The sequence below is a fragment of the Calonectris borealis genome, chromosome 21 (assembly GCF_964195595.1).
Source record: "Calonectris borealis chromosome 21, bCalBor7.hap1.2, whole genome shotgun sequence".
NCBI lineage: Eukaryota > Metazoa > Chordata > Aves > Procellariiformes > Procellariidae > Calonectris > Calonectris borealis.
The window spans coordinates 5,938,479-5,960,456 of NC_134332.1; the positions used below are offsets into that span (position 1 = coordinate 5,938,479).

At 46.1% G+C, this 21,978-nt stretch overlaps 1 protein-coding gene across 1 annotated transcript in view; it reads right to left on the reverse strand.

Annotated features, from left to right (window-relative positions):
- CACNA1B (calcium voltage-gated channel subunit alpha1 B) overlaps positions 1–21,978 on the reverse strand; it is a 296,895-nt gene that overhangs the window by 130,341 nt on the left and 144,576 nt on the right. Inside the window, exons 8-11 of the mRNA XM_075170459.1 lie at positions 14,540–14,655; positions 5,144–5,200; positions 4,330–4,404; positions 2,253–2,342 (exon numbers count right to left, since the gene is read on the reverse strand). Coding sequence (XP_075026560.1) covers positions 2,253–2,342; positions 4,330–4,404; positions 5,144–5,200; positions 14,540–14,655 — 338 coding nt within the window. The remainder of the gene's footprint in view (positions 1–2,252; positions 2,343–4,329; positions 4,405–5,143; positions 5,201–14,539; positions 14,656–21,978) is intronic.

Consider the following 21,978-nt stretch of genomic DNA (forward strand, 5'->3'; position numbering starts at 1 on the left):
GTCTTCCAGAAAAGAAAAGCAACAGTATTTAAACTGATCTAAATGTAGAAAACATCCACTTCTCCAGACTTCTCTGTCTGGCAATCAAGACAGTGTCCTGTGTCTGGTACAGCATGGAGGGTGGGAAGCCAGAAGGAGCCAGCATCTACTGCTGCACGCTTATTAGGGCAGAAAGAAAGGCTGAGAGTTAGGAGGAAAGAAAAGAATAAACGTTAAGAACAACTCCAGAGAACACACTGGGAAGTGTTTACCACTATAGAGCTTTATAATGCAATTATAAGGCTCATTGAGGTACTTGTGCTTGAATTAAAGTGCAACGTATTCAGGCAACGGCCAGCAAGAGACCTGTCGAATTCTCTATCACTCTGGTCTGCATCTTCACGTTGCACTCAGTAATTATATTGTTAGTTCTTCCACAGTCCTTATGCTCCCATCAACAAGACATTATAGAAAACCATCCAAAAAAACCTTTTCTCAGTGCATAATTGCCTATATGATCCGATTGTTTATATTATGCAGAGTTTCAGCCTTTTCAGGAGCCTGCAGAAGTATCTGCTTTATCCATTTCTTCTTTTCTGCCTTGTTCCACGAATCAAAATCAAAAACGCTTTTCCGAAGTGGGTGAACCACTCGCAGAAGGTGGAAAGCACTGCTGTTATTTTCCCTGCCATATGCTCCCGAGACAGTTCCCAGCTCTGCATCAGATTACCCACGAGTCCAGATGCCCCATCATCCGTTGCCACTTGAAATGCTGAATTCAAAGATCTGTTTGCGTGGCATGGGTGCCCAGAGCCTGGAGGGACTTGGATGTGAATGCAAAGATCTCATAATTATTGCAACCATGAACAAATGTTCCATAAATGACCATTCCTTGTTATCCATGCAGGGATCCGAGCTGCCCAGAATAAAACAAAACAAAAATGCACACGGTTGCTGCATTTTTGCTCTCTTTCAGCAATAAACCTCTCATAGAAGTGTCAGCAGTTTAGCCACAAAACCTGCAGCCTGCTCAGCCTGGGGGATTGTGGCAGTTCAACAGTGGGTGATGGGGTCAGTAACATGCTGAGCAACATTCATTTCCTGCAACCAGGTCTTCATTTAAAGGGGAAAAAAAAAAAAACAAAACAGCAGCAGCTGTAATCTCTTAAAATGTTAATGCCAAATTTCCAAAGAGCATTTGAGGCACTCATGCTTGCAAGCATATACGGACATGTACTCTCAAATGTACTGTTTGTGCTCCTACTCTTATGCATCCAGGATTTGCTGCTTTGTGGTAACTGGGGTGCCAAGACATTTCTTTGGAAGATAATTAGAACATCTGCTGCTTCAGCAGCAAAACAAAATACAGACTCAAACAACAGGGACAGGAATAAGCAAAATGGCTAACTCCAGAGCAGTCAGGAAGATGTCTCCCCAGACAGCAAGTAAAAGCCCACGACTGGAAGGTCTTTCTGCTGATGTCCAAAGAGTTTCCCTCAGACGGGGTGCTGGGTGCTCAGAGCCTGCCTGCCCTTCAAACCCCAGACCTGCCTCCTGCCTCTCCACCTGGCAGCGTCCCAGGAGGGAACTAGCTCTCTGCTAACCGCAGAACAAGCAGGACCCCTGTGCCCTGACAGTGCCTTATTCTCCAGAGCTGAAGATACCATATTCACGCCATCAGTGCTACACTATGAAGGATGCCGCACTCTGCATTGGAGGTATGTGGGTAATTGCATGCACACAGGTGTGTCGCTCCATAACTGGCTTTAAAAATGTGGAGAATTGCTTTAAGACCTTCTTCTAAGGCAAGAACGAGAGAATTAGGGCCACTGCCCAGCATTTCCCAGTAACCATTCGCACGGCAAAGGCTGCAAAACCGTACACTGTGCATTAGTGGCAGATGTGACCAGGCGTCCATGTCCTCTCCTCCCCACACAGACGAGGCTCAGCAGTATCATTTGATGTGTTTGGGCTTCATTAGCATAAATGAGCATGTTCCAAGCAGAATCACGGTGTGGCCAACACAGCACGGATTCTCCAAGCGTTTCAGCAGGGCTCTTTTAACGGGTGCGGCATGCAATAGCTGAGCAGGGGGAGAGGGTGAAGCCACAAAGCCATTTGCTTTGGTAAGTTGGGTGCTGCTGCGGGAGCAGTGATAATTTCTCCTTCTTGAAACCGCAGCTTCTGGAGCAAAGGAGCCGCTCGGAGGAAACATGACATGAACACGTTTAGGTGGAGATCTAAACCTCAGGGAATGCGAAGCCAGTACTCACCAACAGAGCAAATGTCTGTGAAATGGTCCTCACCTTCTTCAGCATGAATCAGGTCATTTTTGCTCTTCTTTATTGCAGCTCTTTTCAACACTGTGTGCAAATTAAAGAGAAAATGCCCCGTGAGCATTCGGAGTGGATTCTCTCTCCCCCTCCCTTCACTCTCCAGGGCCAGCATTTACTTCCCAATGCCAGCTTAAAGCTCTCACAGAAGGGTAAGCTGGAGCAAATCAGACAACCTACAACCTTGCAGGGCCCTCTGCATGCTTCAATGCCGGGGTCGTTTATTTATTTGACCTTCTAGATCTCGAAGGCTTGCCAGGCACAGGTCTGCACGCTTACACTTCACCCCAGCAGAGGCAGGAGGGTGGGGGAGTCACTGCAGCTCTGGACCTTTTAGCCCAGCAGAAAGGCTGGGCAGGGTCACTGAATCTTTCTGAGCCCCAGTGGGTTATGAGATGAGTGCTTCTATCCATTAAAAACGTTAATGCTCTTTACAGTGTGCACCATTAAGAAGTTAGCATTTACGGTGCTCGGATACAGTTTACCACAGAGCAATGCCTTAAGCAGCAGAAATGCTATGTCGAAAGCAACCACCACAAATCAGTGAACATACTCTTAATAGCACCCACTGTACAATTCCTTCCCTCTGGGGATGTCATAACTCTTTGAAAACACACTTTGTCCAACAGCATCTTTTGTGGGGAGGGCAAACATCGCTACACCGTTTTACTCGACAGGGAAAGAGAACTGCAGCCTAAGGCTCAGAGAGGTCTGCACTGTTCACCCAGTGCACGAGGGGTAACGCAGGAACAGCGTGGACACTGGTCCCATGACCACCTACCTGCAAAACCTCGAGAACTAGCAGAAAAAAATAGGTTGATACAGTTTTGTAACAGCTTCAAGACATACAGTAACTAAGCACCATTTGCTATCAGCAGTAAGACACCCCACGGTGTGGTGATACATACTGTTCAGTATACTGTACATACTGCACACACAGCAAACCCACTCACTCTGCCGCGACTGCCCTGGGGGTAGGTTCGTACGAGAGGATCCCCTCGCCCTACACAAATTTCCCTGCCTTGACAGAGAAACGGATGCGCTTCTTCCTCCGCAGCTAAGGCAAGCGTTAGTGCTTTTGTCACTTCAAGGAAACACCCAGAACATCACCCAGGGTCAGAGAGGCTCAAAGAGGAGAGGCTGCTCTGAACCTGTGGTCTGGATCCAATTTTTTTGCAAATAACGGCTTTTGCTCTTTTCTTCCCCACCCAGCAGTAGGCTGAATCCTCCATCCCAGCAATACCAGCTTTTGGGTCCTTCAGGCTGCATCTGTCCCAGTACACTCCAGCACGTCCAGGGCCATCCTCAGCACTGGAACATAACCAGCCCTGGGAGTAAAGTTTTACAACACTCCCTGGCATGAATTGAGCACCTTCTTCTTTATCTTCTCTCCCCAAAAACTCCTGCATGTGTTTAGCAATTAGGTTGTGCCGTCTCTACAGGCACCTTGGATGCAATGTCCTTCTGTTTTGGAGACTAAAACAATTTACCAGCACAGATGTGGGCTGCTCCATACCAGCTGGCTTCAAGGCTGGGAACATTGCCGGGCTCCTTTAGCTTACTGGTAAAGAGGGAGCCTTAGTATACCTGGGTCCTTACTCCATGGCCTGAACCCACCTCTAGTTTGCTTACACCCCTCAGCTTTTCAGACTACTCTTCCAGACACTCATTTCAGCTTGAGACTAACAGCCCTGGCTGCACCCACGTGCCGGACAAACTTCCCCCACGCACACCCACGCACCCGCACCCACGCACGAAGAGTTGCCAAGCACACCTCAGCCCTGACCTTCTGCAGCCCCAGCTCTTCCAGCTCCGAGTCCTCCCCGAGCGCAGGTCACCAGGCTGGCCAAGGCGGACCAGCGGCCGGGCGCCTGATGCCCCAAGGAGCCGCGTGGTTTGGAGCAAGGTACAAAACCACCCGGGAAACATCACCGGTGACCTGGGCACGTGGGGCTGTGGGGGAGAAGCTCTGCCCCGCTGTGCCGCCTAAGCCCCTGGTGATTTGCAATCCACTCACTGTTGTAGCTGCTGCCGCTGCTAGTCTCTGCCGGTGCCGTGCCTTGTTGAATCGGCCCTTCCGAGGCGGCCCTCCCTGACAGTGAATGGGAGGAGAAAAAAAAAGAGGAGGGAAAGGGAGGGGAGGGGAAAGGAGGAGACATGGGAGGACGAAAGATGGTCAGAAAAGGGAGAGGGAAGAATCTTTAACTGAACTTTGACTGGCTGTCGCATCCTAAGAGCTCATCGGTCTGGAGGCACAGGGAGAGAAGTCCCCGTAGCCTCGCTGCACCTGCATCCGAAGCTCGGTACCTCCAGCCATCCTGCAACGCTAGGGTCACACGTTGGAAGATAGGATCACCACACCCTGTTATGTCTTACTGCTTACAAGTAACAGGGGTCTTAGTCTCTTTGTCAAATCCATTTGGAAACCTCGGTTTAGAGCCCTGCCTTCTCTCGGTCAGTGCATTTCTCTGCTGGCATCCGCTCTGCAGCCTACCCCCGCCACAACCTGCGCATAGACACAGCCGGCCATGCTCGGCAGAGGCTGACGGGTGTCCCCGTCACGCTGCGGTCCCACAGGCAGCGTAGGGACCGACCGACCCCGAGGGCAGATCCCCATCCCAGAGTGGCGTGTCACATAACTGCTCATCATCCACCTGCAACCTCAAAAAGACCCGATACAGGAAAAGGGACTCTTTAGCCCAACTTATGCCAAGTGCATGCAAGAGCATGTTCCTCACACCCTCCTGGTTACAACAGAAAGCCGTGTCAGTGTACAGCAGGTGAACCTCGCACGTATCACAGGAGGAAATCTGCACAGCAAAACGACCTACCGTCCAGAGGAGACTTCTCTTCTGCGTTCTTGTCTTCCTCTGCCAGCATGACCTCCTCTGTGAAAGGAAAAACAGCAAGGTTCAACCACAGATCTATCACATCCCCGCTCTAAAACCAGCTGAGCTGCATGCAGCAGGCATCTGTCCCAGCTGCCACCAACCTTACCCCATTGTATCACCCAGTTACACCAAGTCTGTGGAGGAAGGGATGGCTCAGAGAGCGGTGTTTCTTACTCTGTGCCCCTCAGACAAACCACTGGAAGACTGTAGCACTTCCTCCGTGATTTGCCTCTTCACAATCAACCACCCACTCCAGTTTCTTTACCCAGCTATCATCCACAAGGGACTTCTGGAGACCAAGACCCTTCCTTCAGACCCAAGAAACACCACAGGTCTCCACAAGCCAGAGGATGGTCCCTCATGCCCAGCCATGTTGGAGACACTGTTTGAGAAGTGAAGGATGCTCTATACCCACTGCTGCTCTTCTGTCTCCTTCAATAAGACCAGGACGCAGCCCGTGGGAAACGGATCTCTGTCTCATGGCACAGGGTGACACAAGCGGGGCCGGCTGCTGCATGTCAGCTGTGCCACATCACAGGAGGCAGAACGTCACCAAAGAGCCATCGCATCAAATCTGTGTCCAAAGCAAAGTTGCCATGGGGGAGCTCTGGCTAGCACAGTGCAGGTTGTGCAATAGTGCAAGACCAGCATTGGTTTTCCATTCCGGTGCAACTCATCTCCAAAATACAAGTTTACACTTTCCTACAGTAAAAGAATTCAGAAAACACTGAAAAAAACAACCTCCCAAAACTGACTCATTTTTATCTGCATGAAAGACAACCAAATTTCTTGAGGTTTCACAATGCAAATGTCATCACCCAAGTCAATTTGCAGTACACACCACACTGCGCCAATACTTGAAATCGTACAGTTCATACAGTCTGAACCACAGATTTTAGCTTGCCGATGTAAAATTATGCGAGGATTTTCTAAAGGACAAGCTAAAGCGAACAAAATATTGAGTTGGCAGCTGGTAAACTGTACACTTCCTTGTATTTTTATAAATGACAAATGCTTTCACATGCTTGGCATAGATGTAATTTGAGATCTTACTAAAACATCTGACACTGTGTTCCACAAAATTTTGCTTTAAAGTCCATTTAAGCCAGCCTAGATGGAAGGCTAACGGAAAAAAAGAAATACAGACAAACCACAGGCCAAACATCAAAATGCGTAGCTGAAAGTCGTCTAGAAGAATACTAGAGGGATGAGCACTACCACACAAGCCTTACATAATCTCTTTATTCATCATCTGGGAGAGAGATGAATGATATATTAATAAAACAGCAAATTGAGAAGGCCGAAAAATGATATCCAGGACTGAGGAAGATTGGAAACCTTCCAGAGGTTCTCCAGAAGAGAACAAAATAAGAAAGTGCAAACTAGCGCACCAGAGACACGGAGGAAAGGAGAGCCGAGAGAGGGTTAAAAATGTCAGATGAGCTAAAATTCTGCACTTTAAAAGGCACGAAATCCTTCCAAAAACCCACAAACCAATACAATTCAGGTGTTTTGTGAGGCTTCTTAAGATAGGTCAGAGAAGTGAAATGGGCTTTTTTAGACAGTTCAAGAGACTTCTCTCTCAAACTGGCACCTCAGAAACCAAAAGGTTCTTCCGAAGCCTTGCTAGGGAAAAGCTGTACTGGTGTTTGGCGGTTAAAAATATGGAAGGAGTTAAATGGCAATTAATAATGAATATGACTGCCCTAAAACATGTACAAGTCCTCTTCCCAAAGGCAGCTGGACAAAAGGCATGTAAATGTGAAACGCAAAGCAAACCTGTGCTGGAAGGAGCATGAGCTTGAGATGTTATTACAGTGGACATTTCCCTATAGATTTTTTTTTTAAAGCCTACATTGCTCATGGAGTGTGATTTTAAAAGCTTCGTGTCATATCCAAAGGTGATACACCCACATCGCTGCACAGGACTCTGCATAAAAACGAGTCTAGCTCCTAGTACCAGTAGAGTCAACAGTGCCACGCAGATGTTTCTGCACTCCTTTGGATCCAGGGATTAGTTCAGTCATCAGTCCTTTGGGTTCTCCATTTTGTGCTCCTCTGCACAACGCAGATGTGGTTTTTCCCTATGCTATGTACTAGCAAATTGCAGTGAAAATTCAAAACCATTTGGAGTGGGGAGTACGTTTAGGTCTTGCGACAAAGAGCAAGCACACGAAAGCGAGCACATCCCAGAGGAGCTCTTCCGCCACTGCCAGAAAGAAAAGCTGATTTTAGGCAGCATTTGGTAATTAAATGGACTAATACAAGCTACTGCAGGGAGCCGACACGCTGCCACGCAGGTGGCGAGCAACGAAAATAATGAGGTAGCAAAGGTCAGAAGACAGGCGGCTGTTCTTCAGGGGCTACACCAGGTGAGTGCAATGCAAGAGCACTGTGTCTGCAGAAGGAAGATCTCGGCGAGAGCCAACACACTTACTGGTCAATGCTCCGAGGGTTGTTGGTTTCAGTCCCGTCCTGTTAAAAAAAACTAAAACACTCCAGGAAATAAAGAGCCTATTCACTGAGCTGGAAGCTCAGTTCTGCACTTGAGTCGTATCAAGTGCAGGAGGAAAATCTTTGTACTGGTTCCTTTCAAAGATCTCCGAGTAGGAAAAAGATATTCTTCTTTCCCCGTTTCCGAGGGGCCTCTTGTTTCGCGAGTTCCTGTAACAATTTGTCATGACTCTCCACTGTCCTTTGGACAGCAAGGGAGGAACAATCCCGAGTCCCCAGATCACCTCTGAGAACTGGGAACTGTATGGATACGTAATCCCCGTGATTTGCAATGGTGTAGTGATGTTCCAGGATCACCTGTGTCCCCACGGTCAGCCTGGTGAGAGGTTTAGCCATACTGAGGTTTCAGAAACCGGAATGATAAATGCCAGTGAGACCTTAGAATTTGTAAGGTGTGACAATTTGATATCAACATATCGTCATCTGCAAAGTACACGTTCTTTTGAGACAACTCTGCAAACCAGCTGAGCCTTTGCCCCAAATTCAGGGCCCTGAGTTGGTGCCCAAACATATCTCCATCCACAGACATATCTCACCAGGGCTCAGTTTTTACTGTTCCCTTAAAATAACAAAACTCAGGTTTCACCTGTGCAATTCACCTCAAGCCCAGCTCTCCTCCACCAGTGCTCCCCAGTTCTCTCCCTTGATAGTTCCTCCTGTCCGTCTTGTACCCTCTCAGAAATCAAAGGACCACATCTACCCTAGTGGGGCTTCACGTGGTTTGTAAAGCCTGCTAAAAAGACAGCTCAGCAGGCTAGTCATCATGGCTAGGATTTTTTTTTTTAACCATACAGCATCCTAAGCAGAGGATCAGAAGTTGCATTGCCTTTAGTCATCACTGTAACACAGAAGAAGATAATTAGGGCACCTGAAAAACCTCCAAACAACAGTGCCTCTACATTAGAAGAAATATTCAACAAAGAGACAGTATCAGATCAGCAACTTCTAGCCTCCAAACAAAGGCACAGGGGCTTTGCTAGGATATCAGAGCGAGAGGTGTCTCAGCAGTAAGATTAATTGCTGGTCATTAAGTACTGACAACACACAGCATGTTACAGGACTGGAAATAAAGGCAAACCTTGTACCGAGGAACTGGCAAGCTGAACAATACAGGCAAAGCAGCAGAGAAACATGGTGCCCCTTCTCCTTCTCTTTGGCATGGGGAGATAGGACATCGTGGGCTCAAAAGAAGAGCAGATTACAGGAAATAACGCGCGTTCAAACAGGCAACAGAAGTTAGAAAAAAAGGAAGAACAACTGAATTTAACTGCTGAATCTTCGGACTTGTTAAATAGAAAAGGTGAATAAAAACGCATCCCTTAGAAGAAGCTATCCCACTCTCACGGGGAACTCTAATTTGTCTTTCCGGCAATTATCCTCCCTTGCCATCTCACACACGTTGTTGCCCTTTTTCATTGATGTAGGTGTCTTTTCCCAGCTGTATCAAGGGGCTTGTTGCTCTGCTTCTGCTACAGAAAGCTGAAATCTGAGGTTCATAAAGCTTTGTCGTGTCAAGGAATGGCATTCAAGTTACAGTGAGCTGGAAGAGAAAGGTTAAACCCATTCCCAAAGCCCGCTTACTCCAGGAGAAAAGAAACACTCAGAATCAGTGCTGTGTGAAAGAGATGGACTTGAAAAGAATTAAAATGCAAAAGACATGCAACTTGATTAGCTCTGAACTGAAAGACTTCCAGTCTCTGAGCAAAGTGTTTTCAAAATGATGCATGTCCTTGTAAGATAAGAGAAACATCTTCAAAAGAATATTTGTGGGCTTATAAGCGCTTTACTCTGCGCAGAGAACTTTTATTTCTCCGCTCTCCGTTGGCAATGCAGCAAGACAGCCTAATAGTTGCTACAGTTTTGAGGAGTTTAATGGAGAAAGCAGCGGTGGCAAAATCATTCGCATGGATTACATTGCTTGGCTTCACCACTTTTTAATTCCTCTGAAAGGCACAATTTCAAATTGACTTGCTACTGCCTTTGCGCAGAGCCCAACGAAAACGTGAAACAAAGAGCACAGCCTGCCCCAGCAGGCAGCGGGTGAACAGGACAGGGTTTTCTCGTCACCAGCAAGACTTTATTTGATATTGATTGAGCTGAAGAAGAGGCGTTTGGGGAAGAGAACTGTTGTCTCATGCCTACGGGAGGAACACGGCGTGAAGCATTGATTTTTACACCTCTATCAGCTGACTTCTAGTGGTGGGAAGAGTTGGTCCCTTTAAAGAAGTTACTAAAGAACAGACAATTGACTTTATTCTTCAAAGTTAAATTTAAGATTACAGGTCTGTTTCTAACTGATCCATACAGTTCACTTCTAAACGACACAGGGAGTCAATGTTTATGAGCTTGACATGGCAATTACCATAGGAATTTTTGGCCTAAATTCTGTGAGATGCAAGAAATGATAGGATTTGATCATTGCTTCTGGCCTGTAACTTGCATTAGTTTTATAAGACTGCAAATCTTACAGATTCGAAGACACTTACAGATTTATACGTCATTTAAGGTGGCATGACATTTCTTCCTGACATCCTCAAAAAGACCCTACTGAGTTACAATTTTCCTTGCTTAGTCTTGGCCTCATGATATGGGAATTTTACATGAAATCATCTGTTATCTCATTTGGGAATATTTAAACCCTCCTGACTACTCTTTGTATTCATTCTTCAACATGCACCTGAGAAATAAGTAAAGCTAGAAACTCCATACCTGGCCTCTGTATAATCTTAAGTGAAGAAAATCAATTCAAACTCTAAGGAAATTGGTCAGACCGTGGGTTGATTTTTTTCTTTCAAGTCATGCACGCCTAAATTCAGCACGTCAGCACATTATCTGTGTTATAATTTTCTCTTTTGTTCCCCAACCCTTTGTTAAGAAGGCATTTGTTAAGCACTTCAATCAATTAAGGCTTCCTGTATTAAGTATAACTCACACAAGTATTTGCACATTAAGGTTGTCACTGTTGAAAACACCTTGGAATAGTTCCCTCAAGCAGATACGCTGCTGACTATATTAAACAATCCACATTTAAAACAGCCTGAGCTATGTTTGCTTCAGTTTCAACTACAACTGGTGATTTATCAATAGTGAGCTGGCACCAAAATCTTTCAGCCAAGATACCTCCTTGAAAACTTCACAAGCACTTTTTATTAATATTTTCTTCCTTTTTATACTCATATTTTTTCCAGTGGTAAAATAAAAAAGTACCACCAGAAAAAAGAAAAATATAAAAGTCAGTTACTCAAGAGCCAGGCTATGAAAGAAGTTTCATTCTTACAACACAAATGTAAGACAAGTCATTAGACCAGGTCTGGAACACGCTCAAGTCAGACAGCACTTAACAGGCAGAAAACAAAGACCCATTCTTTTCTTCTGGAGGACTAAACAGTCTACAATTTCAGTATAAGAAAGGGTTGATAGCAAACAATCCCAAAATTTTATCTGAACCACCTTTTTAATGCAATAGGTACAGAATATAACATCATTCAGATTACAAATAGAGAAGGCTGTGAGAAACATTAAAGACACTCAAGAGTGGTCAATAAATGATGAGCACAATGTTAAATTAAAATCATTGTTGACAAATGGGCGGTGATTGGAGTGATTTTAGTCACTCAAATACTTTCCTTGGTCCTAAACCAGTTACAGCTCTGGAGGTAAAAACTCGAGCACTACCGAGAACAAGAAAACCTTTCCAGCTCCAGCAACTACTCAGAATATGTAAAACATTACAGAACAAAACCAATCAGATTAAGTATTAAAATGCCACTTCATGAATCACTGGAACGCAGCTTTCCACTCTTCCTACCTTGCATCAAAAATAAATGAGAAAAAACAAACAAACAAAACGCTCAGGGAGGGCACTACAAGTATTAGAAGCCTGGAGAGCCTTCCATGGGAAGAGAGGCGATTGAGCAGATTGGTTCTGCATGCTTTAGAGCAGAAAAAATAAGATGAAACAAGGTAGAGAGAGATCAGAGAAAGAAAAGTAATAAAAAGAAATACAAAGTGCACTCCTGAGCTCTTCCTCTCACTGCAGAAGAGCAACATATTTAAAATCGAGGACGGGACATACTGTTTGGTGGGCTGGTTTGGTTTTTTAAAATCAAACCGGCTGTTAACATGTGGAACTCCTTGCTACAAGATTCAGTGAGGTCAAGGATGCTAGAAGGATTTAAAAAACAATTAGATATTGGCATGAATCCTCCAGAATTACATTAGAGCAGAATACCAAGAGCTTTTGCTCTTTCTTTTACACAAACAAGCTTATTACATCTCACTGCCTGGGGCTGTTGCAAGAGATCTCTGCAGAGGCTGGACTGTCTGTGACCGTCCTCCCTGGCTGTTTTCCTCCCCCAACCCAAGCACTTTGCTTTGGCCATTGTCCCACACACAGTCCTGGACAAGGAAGACTGATTATCTAGTTTGGAAATTCATTATAATTTCATAGCTGAAATCCTGGCCTCTAAAACAGAAATGGGAAATCCCCATCGACGGCACAGTCCCAAATTTCAGCGCCTCAATTCTAAACACTTGATTCTCTGTTTTGGTTAGGCTTCACGCTACCTTTTGTATTCAAAGATTTACTAACACTGCTAAGTTGATTTTAATTATTGTTATTATTCAGCTGTACTAGGAAGCTTTTTTAATATTCCTATTGTATTTTCAACAATGCCTTACAGAATATTTTTATTATTCTCTGATTCAGCTATTTTGCATACACTTTCCTGTTCTAGAAAACCTTCTGGATCTTGTGTTATTAGACAAAATAAAAAGATGGGCATTTTACAGCGGTTTCGCTCTATATGTGGCACTTATTCAGCACTGGCAACACAGAAATAGAATAGCCAGCCATTCCCACAGGGATGCAAAGTTGGCGCAGAGATTGGCTCTATGTTTTATAACTTTTCCACCTCAACTTTCAGACAAGTTCAGCTAACGACCTCCGCATAGTTCTTCTTGGCAAAACAGCCACCAAAATGAAATGAAGCAACCCTTATCCCTGCAAAGGAATTCTCATCTTTATTTTACTGATGGGGAGACCAGGATTTAGAGACCGAGAAATCAAGAGAGCCTTAAAAGCAAGATGGCACTAGAGCCAAGGGAGAGCCACCGTGTGCTCTGCTCCAGCCACTGGATAAACCATTAATTAATTTGAATTTGAGGTAGCACAAAAGCTGAAAACAAATGAGAAGACAAATTATAAATGGAAAGGAAAGTGAATGATTCTTTTTTTGAATCCTACAGAACCACAGAATGAAGTGTCGTTACCTAACTGAGGACAGTTGCTGTTGAACAGTCACAGTGAATAGAAGTCAGCCAACACGACTGGCACTCAGTTGTCGCTCTGTAGAGCGCGATGGGACATACCGGGTTCAAGCCACCATATAAACTGCTGCTACTTCTTCCTATTTTACATTTCAATGCTTCGGTCCTTTTCCTCTCTGGCCAGGTTGTCCAAACTCATGCCCGGACCACTGCCCCGTGGGGAGGTACCGCAGCCGCCCCCCCAGCGCTCCCCGGGACCCGCAGCAGGGCAGAGCCCCCCTCCCCTGGGCACACAGGCTGGCAGGGCGCTTCAGAGGAGAGAGCAGAAGCAAAGCAGCGGGAGCCCTGTGAAAACTGCTCTTTCAAATACTGGCACCCAGGCTGTGCACATAAAACAGAAGCTGTAAATCCAGACAAAGAGCCACTTATACGCAGAATAGCACCAGGAGGCTTGTACGCAGCTTTTGCGCGTGCAATGCTGCCATGAGTTGCTGTGACCGTACAATTCCTTGCTTGCACAAGCACACTTTAGCACATCAGGCCTCTAGCATCAGTACGGATTTCAAAACAAGGAAGGATGACATGGCTTTTAGTATGGTGCCAGCCCACAGTTCAGGAGCACCACGAAGTGCCGGTTCTGCCACCGGTCTATCGGCTGACGTCAGGCGAGTCACTATATAACATGGCCCTCGGTTTCCCCATTTATAAAGGGCAAGGGTGAAGTTGACCTGCCCAGAAAGGCACCTGAAAATCTATTTGAGAAACCATCGCCTCTTTTTCTCATCATCGTTTTCAAAGTCATTCTCGCTTTACTCGGGTGTTTCAGCTTGTCAGGAAGCAAATTAGCCCCAGAAGTTTTCTTGATGCTATGTGAATTAATTGCACTGTGGTTATGCCAATATATACATCAGCTACTCTCTAACGCAGAAAGGTTATTGGTAATCTTTACTGTCCAATAAAAAGAAAAAGAAAAGCGTGCTGGTTTTTGTTAAATTAGTATGTTTGGGTCCTTGTTAATGTTGCTCACGGCTTGTGATAAAGTGCAACGTTCAGTTATAACGGTTATAAAGCAATGTTAATATGTGCTGGGGTGAGTTTCATGCAAGTGATCTCTGTAGCTCATAAAAATGACACTCCAGTGTATTTTACCATCATAACAAGAGAGGCTTATAAAACAGCTGTGGTGGAAAGTAAATAAAATAAAAATGACTCATATAAGGGAACAGTTTCCCCACTGTGGAGAATTTGGGCACTGTATCACTTTTTATATTATACTGTATTAAGACAATTGCTTTGATCTCAGCAATAAAGAAAGTTGGCCCAGCTCCTTTATTTTTGCTTAACCAAACTGAGATCTTATTGCAATAACTTTAGTGTGACTGCTCAGAAACAAGCCCAACAAAACCAAACGCTGGCTGGGCCCTCTCTAGTCTTGGGTTACCCCAATGGCCAGCAACACCGAGGACTAGTTCTGGGGCCCTTGTCCTGGGTCATCACCAGACTCTACTTGCCACAAAACATACTGAACCAAGATCAGGAGATGTCTCGCCTTACCTGCTTTGAAGATCCACTCCAAGTATCCATTTAGTTCCCGTTCAATTTGCTGCTGCCTACGGAGTTTCAGGAAAGCTCGGCGATTTTCTACCCTCTCTCGTTCTTTGGCAAATTCACTACGGAGACAGAAGAATGAGAAAGACCATGTCACAAGCAGTCAGGGGAAATGCGCAGCCCTTCTTTCGTCTTTCAGATTGTATTCACGAAGCCTGTGAAGTCGATGACAGCAGTAGTGAGTGGAAACCACAGCATGCTACATGTTGTTGTCCAACGAAATACTACTCTGATTGTAGCTCAGCTGTTTCTCTGCCTCTCTCATCCTGAAATAGGACTGCACGCTGCCACGTGCACACACTTCTTTTGTCCCGGGGCCACGCCATATCCATTACAACAAGGTCCTGATGCACAACCACATACACCTCTCCAGCCGTGCAATACAAATTATCATCCCCAGCACTAAAAACTGTCCTCCATCCCTCCACACCACTCACCCCACAGCAGAATTTTCTCTAGAAGCGCAATACTATGTCACAGAGGCACGAGCAGTTTCTCTGTCTTGGAAGAGATCTACTCTTCCCTGTTAGCTTTTCTCTGAGTTGTCCCGGGCTTAAACCGACTTTGACAAACACAAGTCAAACGAGAGCTACCAGCGAGGGTGGGTACTCTGGGGTTAAGGTGAAAGTGGTTAGGGTAATCATTGTTGAGGGTAACAATGATCCTGCTATTTGCTAAAATCACATGGAAAGCAAGTACCTTGACATCAAATCATTAGAACAGGACTGTAGAAGGGAGTCAGAAAGCAAGGTTCACCCAATCATTGCCAAAATCTTGTCCAAGTACATCCTACTGCCTAGTTTGAAATGGTGCTGAGACAACAGTGCAGCCACCACCCCCAAGACACCCACGCTGGGGCTTTCCCCAAACTGATTTGTATCACCTCGGGGAAGTTTCTGATGCCCCTGGAGATGTTCCTGCCCATCTACCATTTATGGAGCTCGGAACCCAGCTCTGCAAGCCCTCGCTTTGAGCACACGCTGGAGTGACTCCCACAATACCCTAACCTATAGGGTTAAATGTGGGATCAGGCTTTTGTCCCTCATGTATACCACTGGCTCGCTCACTCGACATTTTGAAATCTTAACTTTGCTGTGTCCTTTAAATCTTCAGTTAACTGTTAATTGTTGCAAACCTTTAGTTAACCACTGTTCTTGACTAAAATCCCACCTAATCATCCGTTCGTTACCCACACAAGCGCTTCAGAAGCCAGAAAGGAGCAGGAGGTGGGAGGATGGAGGAAGAATGGGGAAAAAGGAACTGCAAGTGCCAGAGGCAGCTTTATATTCACAGTCTAGACTTTACCCTTCAAAGCTAACGCTTTTGCTTCGTTTGGCAGGACTGTCTGACCCACGGAGAAGGGACTGCGGGGAGAACTTGGCTCAGCACTGCGACGCACACTGGTACCAGCCACTGCTGTGAGAGCTGCCGTCGGCTGAGCCGTTACCTTGATTTTGGCAGCGCATCCCAGTCTCCTGACTCCCCTCTCCTGTCCCCCACCTGACAGCACAGCCCATGACCCCATCCTTGAGTCAGAGGAAGCCGAAACATCGCTCCGAACCGACAGCTCTCCCTTGGCATTCAGCACGTGTCTGCTGGCTGGTTTGGGATCCTGCACGTCTCAGCTGGATCGCCGATTTTCTCCCTCTTCCTTTTTAATGTTCTCATTTCTGGTTCAGTGCCTGCTGTTTGGGGCCACGGACCTCCTCTCAGTTTTGATCTCTCTCTGGAGGGGGAGGAATGAGATCAGGCAGCACAAGGTGACAACATGCATTTATAAGCTGCCAAACGTGGAGGGGCTACGCTTCCTGCATCACCGCAAATTTCCCAGAGCTGGGCTGCGGCGGGTGGGAGCAGGAGGCAACACCCAGTGGGGAGTTTCATAAAGGACAGCGGATGAGCCGTGGCACCGCTCCCTCACCCCTCAGGAGCAGGCAAGGGAGAGCTTTCCTTGCAAAGCCTTGCATCCTCTGCCAGCTCCTATCTGGCCGAAGGAAAGTCAAAGCTACCTAGGACTTGTCCCCTTCATCTCAACTTTAAACATATAAGAAAATGAGGGAGAAACTGTGCTAAGTTGCAAACCTTCAGCAGTTTCTGTACAGCCGTGCACGCTTTTCACAAGACATCAGTGAGGAATGTTGCTGAGGTTAAAGCCACCCGCGCCCTCCTGTTCCCTGGAGCCGGCAGGTTTGGCACTGCCGTAGAAGCTGGGAAGGTAACTTCCAGGAGAAGACAGTACCTGGGGTCTCTGCTCATTGTCTGTCTTCTGAGTGCTACAGCTCTGTAGCAAAATCATCCCAGGTTGAAGACTGGAGGGTTTCGGTGTATGGTCTTCCTGGCAAAGGAATGCATCACTTGCTCTTTCTCTCACCTCCAGGAGATAGGAGAGGTTTGATGAAGCTGGAACTTGTCAAAAAACTGTATTTTTCTTTATGAAATGTGTTAATAAAAGCATGCATCTCTCTTCCACTAGATTCATCACCATTCAGGAACTGAAATATTCCCCGTTTGCAGCAACTGGAAAACTCCCAGAATTTCTGTTTGAGAGCTTTTCAACAAAATTTCAGAACGGATTCAAAGAAAAGGGGGAAAAATTATATCAAAATGCCATATTTCATCTAAAAATATTTCAGCTGAAGTTTTCCTGCCAGTTCTAAATGAAAACACAGAAAGTCCCATGGGAATGTTTGGTAGTAGTAAATAAGTTTCCTCTTTTATTCAGCATAATTGCTATTTATGCCACTGACTTGCAAAAATCTCCAGAAATCACCAGAAAGGAAACCTGAGCAGGAAACACGCTGCCTCCTGCCCAGCTTTACCTCCAGGACTTTCTTCATAGCTGGTACTCCACAGTTTGGTCAATGAGGAATATTGAGAGATGTTCACCCATTCTCATCCTTGGCTCTTGTTAACCATGTGCCCCAAAAGGCCCCCAAAATATTCATCTTTCAGCACTGTCCGGGGAGGCATTAGGAGGAGGAAAGCTGAGAGGTCGGTATTCCCACCCGCAGCACAGCCACAGGGGACTCGGCTTTGGAGGAAGCCGAGCTCTGCCTGGGTAGATGACTACAATGCATTTTAGTTACAACATGACATTGTGAATAACTGATTCTATAGAGACAGCAGGAACAAACAGAATTCAAAGGAAGGGCATTCATCATGGAAACCATATGCCGTACCAGTCAAGCTCAATGTGTCACATTTTTCTTCTCCAGAGTGGTCGGTGCTTAAAGTCACCGGGAAAATGGATGATTGCTGCTTATCACCTTGGTGGGTGGAAGAGTAAAATAAATCTCAGTGTAAATATGCACTGGAATAGCCACTTCAGGGAAGTTCAAGAGCCCCCCAGCCACAAAAGAGACAAGGTCATCTCATGAATAACCACGCGGGTCAGTAAAAGATTACAAACCAATGAAATTCTTACGAGTATTTTATCCATGCTGGACTTAAAAATACTGTCACAGCAACCAAAAAGGAAAAAAAAAAACAAACCACAACCTTCATCCCCTGAGTCTCTGATTAACTTTCCTACATGACAGCAGAGAGCTGAGATGAAGCATCACGTAATGCACCCCCTGGTCTTGGGTTTCATGGCACACTCCCAGGGCCGGCGACAGCAGCCCTGCTGCAAGACTAATCACACCATTAAACCTCTGCAATTCAGGTTTTCTGTTCAGAAAGCAGACAGAAACGCTTCCCACTCATAGGGAAGAGCAGAGAGAGATCATATAGCATCACTGTCATTGCTACCACTAATAGTACTGATGATTAGCAATTCGTAATAACAACATAGGTAATTAGCTCTTCATTCAGTATAATACCACTGAGCTACACATGATCTCATGAAATCTCAGATCTTAAAATGGGAGAACAGCCTTCATCTGCTGAATCTAAAGCACTGTTCAGAGTGAGCAGAAAGAAGCACAGATCTCAGAAGGACTCCACTCCTGGAAAGCAGCTGTAAAGAACTTTTAGAATTTTAAGTCTAAAACAAAAAAACCCAAGCAGTTTTAGGATTGGCTATATCTCCAGTCCAAGTACATCAAAGGAATGAATAAAGTTGAGCCTGGATGGCACGTGACATCTAGGGACAGAGTCCTGCCAGGAGAAATGCAGCCCTCAAGAATGGAGAGGAGCCAGATAATTCAAGTGGGTGAGCTGCTGGCGAAGGAACCAGCCAGGACTGCAGATGTTTGACTGAGTTACTCACAGGCCAAAACGAATTCTCCAGGTGGAGAAACAAAATTGGCCAAGACAGGAGGCTTAATTTGTAAGCTTTGTTGCTTGAACATGGAGCAGTGCCCAAGAACAGATTTGATACTTGTCAGCAGCCTGCTAAGCAGCCCACGTCACTCAGGAGCAGGGAGGGACAGGCTGGAGGTAGAAGATGGAAAACAGCAGCTCCTCTGAGCTGCTCTCCAGCCTGACGTGCAAGTTGGAGGAGCGTCACTGCGGGAAACACGTGCTGGAAGAGTAGCAGTGGTACAAAATCGCGCGTGTTGTGCTACTCGGGGGCTGCCTGGATGAGGAGAGGTGAAGCATTAAAAATTCCTCTCTGTTTCAAGTCCACCCCTTTCACAGTCAGCAAGGAAGGAACCTCAAAAGAAACTTGGTGCCAATTATCCACCTAACTTTCAGTAAGCTTTCAGCAAGAGCAACGCTGAGGTAGGAATTTCCATAAGAGGCTGCAAAGGGACTGCAGAGATAGAAAAATGCATTTGTAGCACCTCAGACATATGAACATGCTGGATGATAAGAGAGGTAAGATGAATGCAATATTATTTGCGTTTTTCAGCAAAACCAAATCTCTTGTGCTCTTGGCAGGCTGCAACTACTTGCTCAGGGGCTGTACATCATTTACGAGACTTTCCAGAGTGCCTTAGGGTAACTTCTCAGCACAGGGACCGCACACACCTCCAAGCCTCCCAGCATCCTGACAGCATCCACATGCAAGCAGAAACACTTAATTACATTTTAAGGGTGGAAGTCCATTTCCTACCATTTATTTTGGTTAATCAACTGTGAGAAGGAAACAGAGAAAAAGCCTTCAGTTAATTTTTCCTTTCCCTCTCAGGTCTGTTTCTGATGCTGGGGTTTGCCACCTCGTCCTAATCCAACCAAATCCCAACTGCTTGGGTGAAGCCAGTTACAATAACGTGGTAGGCAGATCCCTGCTGAGCCAACCCTCCTTGTGCTCCTGCCATTCTGTAGGTCCTGCAATACTTGTGTGATTGAGTTTGCTACCTCACACACACAGTCCTGCAAAGCCCCTCGCGGCTGGCTTCACCAGGGTCTGATCCAGTTAATGCTCCTTACACTTCATTCACTAACCGCATCAGCATCCATGTGTTTATAGAAAAGCAGATTCTTGCTCCAGGGAAAGAATTTGTTCTGCGGGTTCGTATCTCTGTCTTTTGTCTTCCTGGAGAACAATAAATCCTTTGTAAGGGGAAGCCTCTGCTGGATGCAACAAAAAAGGCAGCACCTTTATGACTGTAACTGTTTATACAACTAAGGACACAAAGCCTTGGCTGTGCTAAACACTTATTTTACCTTCTGCAAAACTGTTCTTTGAGAGACAGCGGCAGCGAGGGAGTCCTAGCAGAAAGAAAGAGAGAGCGCCCATGGAGAGTGAGCAGGAGCAAGATGGAGAGTGGGGAGTGGGAAGAGAGAAAAGCAGATGCTCGGTGTCCTGGATGCAGCCGTGGGAGGAGCCTGGGGACCTGCTGAGCATCCTCACCCCTCCTGTGGGTGCTGGGGTGGCTTCGGGCAGTGCGGAGGGAGGCAGGCAGGACACCAGATAGGAAGGGGGGTATCTGAAGCACAACAGCAAAGCTCAGGATCTGAGCAGGGACAGCGGACACCATCTTCCCTCAATCCCTGAAGCATTTCGCTTCAGCAGGGTGCACTGTCACTAGGGAACCATCCTCAACACCAGCACCAGTGACTCTTTGAACTCTCCTAGAGATTAAAGGACCCCCCTCAGCCCACAACACGGCTCTGAGAGCCTGAAAGGGGCTGCCAGGGAGGCAGCGGCAGGAGAACAGCAATCCTGCAGGGATGACGCCCTGCGGGCCAGCCACCTCAAAGGCACCAACCTTTGGTGTTTCTCTAGGAGAGGAGGAAAGGCAGCAGCCACAGCAGGGGCTGAATTATTCACAGCAGCACACAGGAGGCCAGGGGCGAGGGGAAGGGTCGGGGCAGAGGAGAGAGAGCATCATTCCCTTTGGTGCACTAACCTGGGTGGATGCTGGTGAGTTAGAAATATAGAGAGAGTAGGAATAAATTTGGCTTAGGAAAGAAAAATATGAAATAAATCCAGGAGTAAATAGACAAGCAGTGCAATTTCTAGTTGCCTGGACATGAGGCGTCATGGCCCATAGCTGGGAAGATGCAAACCCAAGAGGACATGGCTCAGGTGTGTCCACAGCCGGCACCCAATCCCAGAAGGGCTGCAAACAAAATGAGAGGAGATCAGCAAGGACATCGGTTTCTTTACCACAGCATCAGATATCCTTACCACAGTAAGCCTCGGGAAGACTTCAGGATGAGCCAAGGCATGGTTATTGTCATTCACAGACAAAATCCTCAAGTGCAGAGAAACCTGCAGGCAAAACTAAAAATAATTCAATGCCTCTGACTTATTGATTTGAAAACGTGAATAGAAATGCATGTAGAGTATTGTCAAATCACTGGTTTTAAACACCTCTTAAAATCAGGCCCAGGTCACCACTGAACATAGGCAAAGCCTATTGGTTAGAAAGCCCATCTGGAACAAGAAGAAAAAGCATGGAAATGCACCTCATTTGGGCAAGAAGAAAATCTGAGGGAGGTGAAAGAAAGCACATCCCAGGGGCACAGAGAGATCACTCTGGAAAGTGCTGGAACAAGATGAAACCAAGCAACTGATTCACCTGGAAAACCATCAGTAAGAATTTCTTTATGCTGGTGACATTTGGTACCTCTAAGTTACTGTTTTCCTGCCCATAAAGGTGGTTTGCTGAGGAGTCAGAGTTTTGAACCTTGTTATTAAACAAGGAAAGCCCAGAGAAGGACTGAGATTTCTTGGTGCTGGAGATGACAAAGCTCTGTGGTTCATCATCCACTCCAGGTTGTCCCATCAGCTGCACAAAATCCCAAAGACACACAGTGTTATATGTTTCTATCTCACCTGGAGCTATAGCCAGCCAAGATCACACTGGGCATGGTCTGAGGAAGCAAGTCCATCTCTCCCAGACAGAGCCAAACATACAGACCCAGCTGGCTGAGCTGCTTAACCCATCCTAATATCTACTGCTTCGGAGTAAGGACTGGCTCAATCAATCCTGCACAGCTAGAGCTGCTTCTGCTTCCTCCTCATTGCTCTAAAGAGGAGGAAAATATAG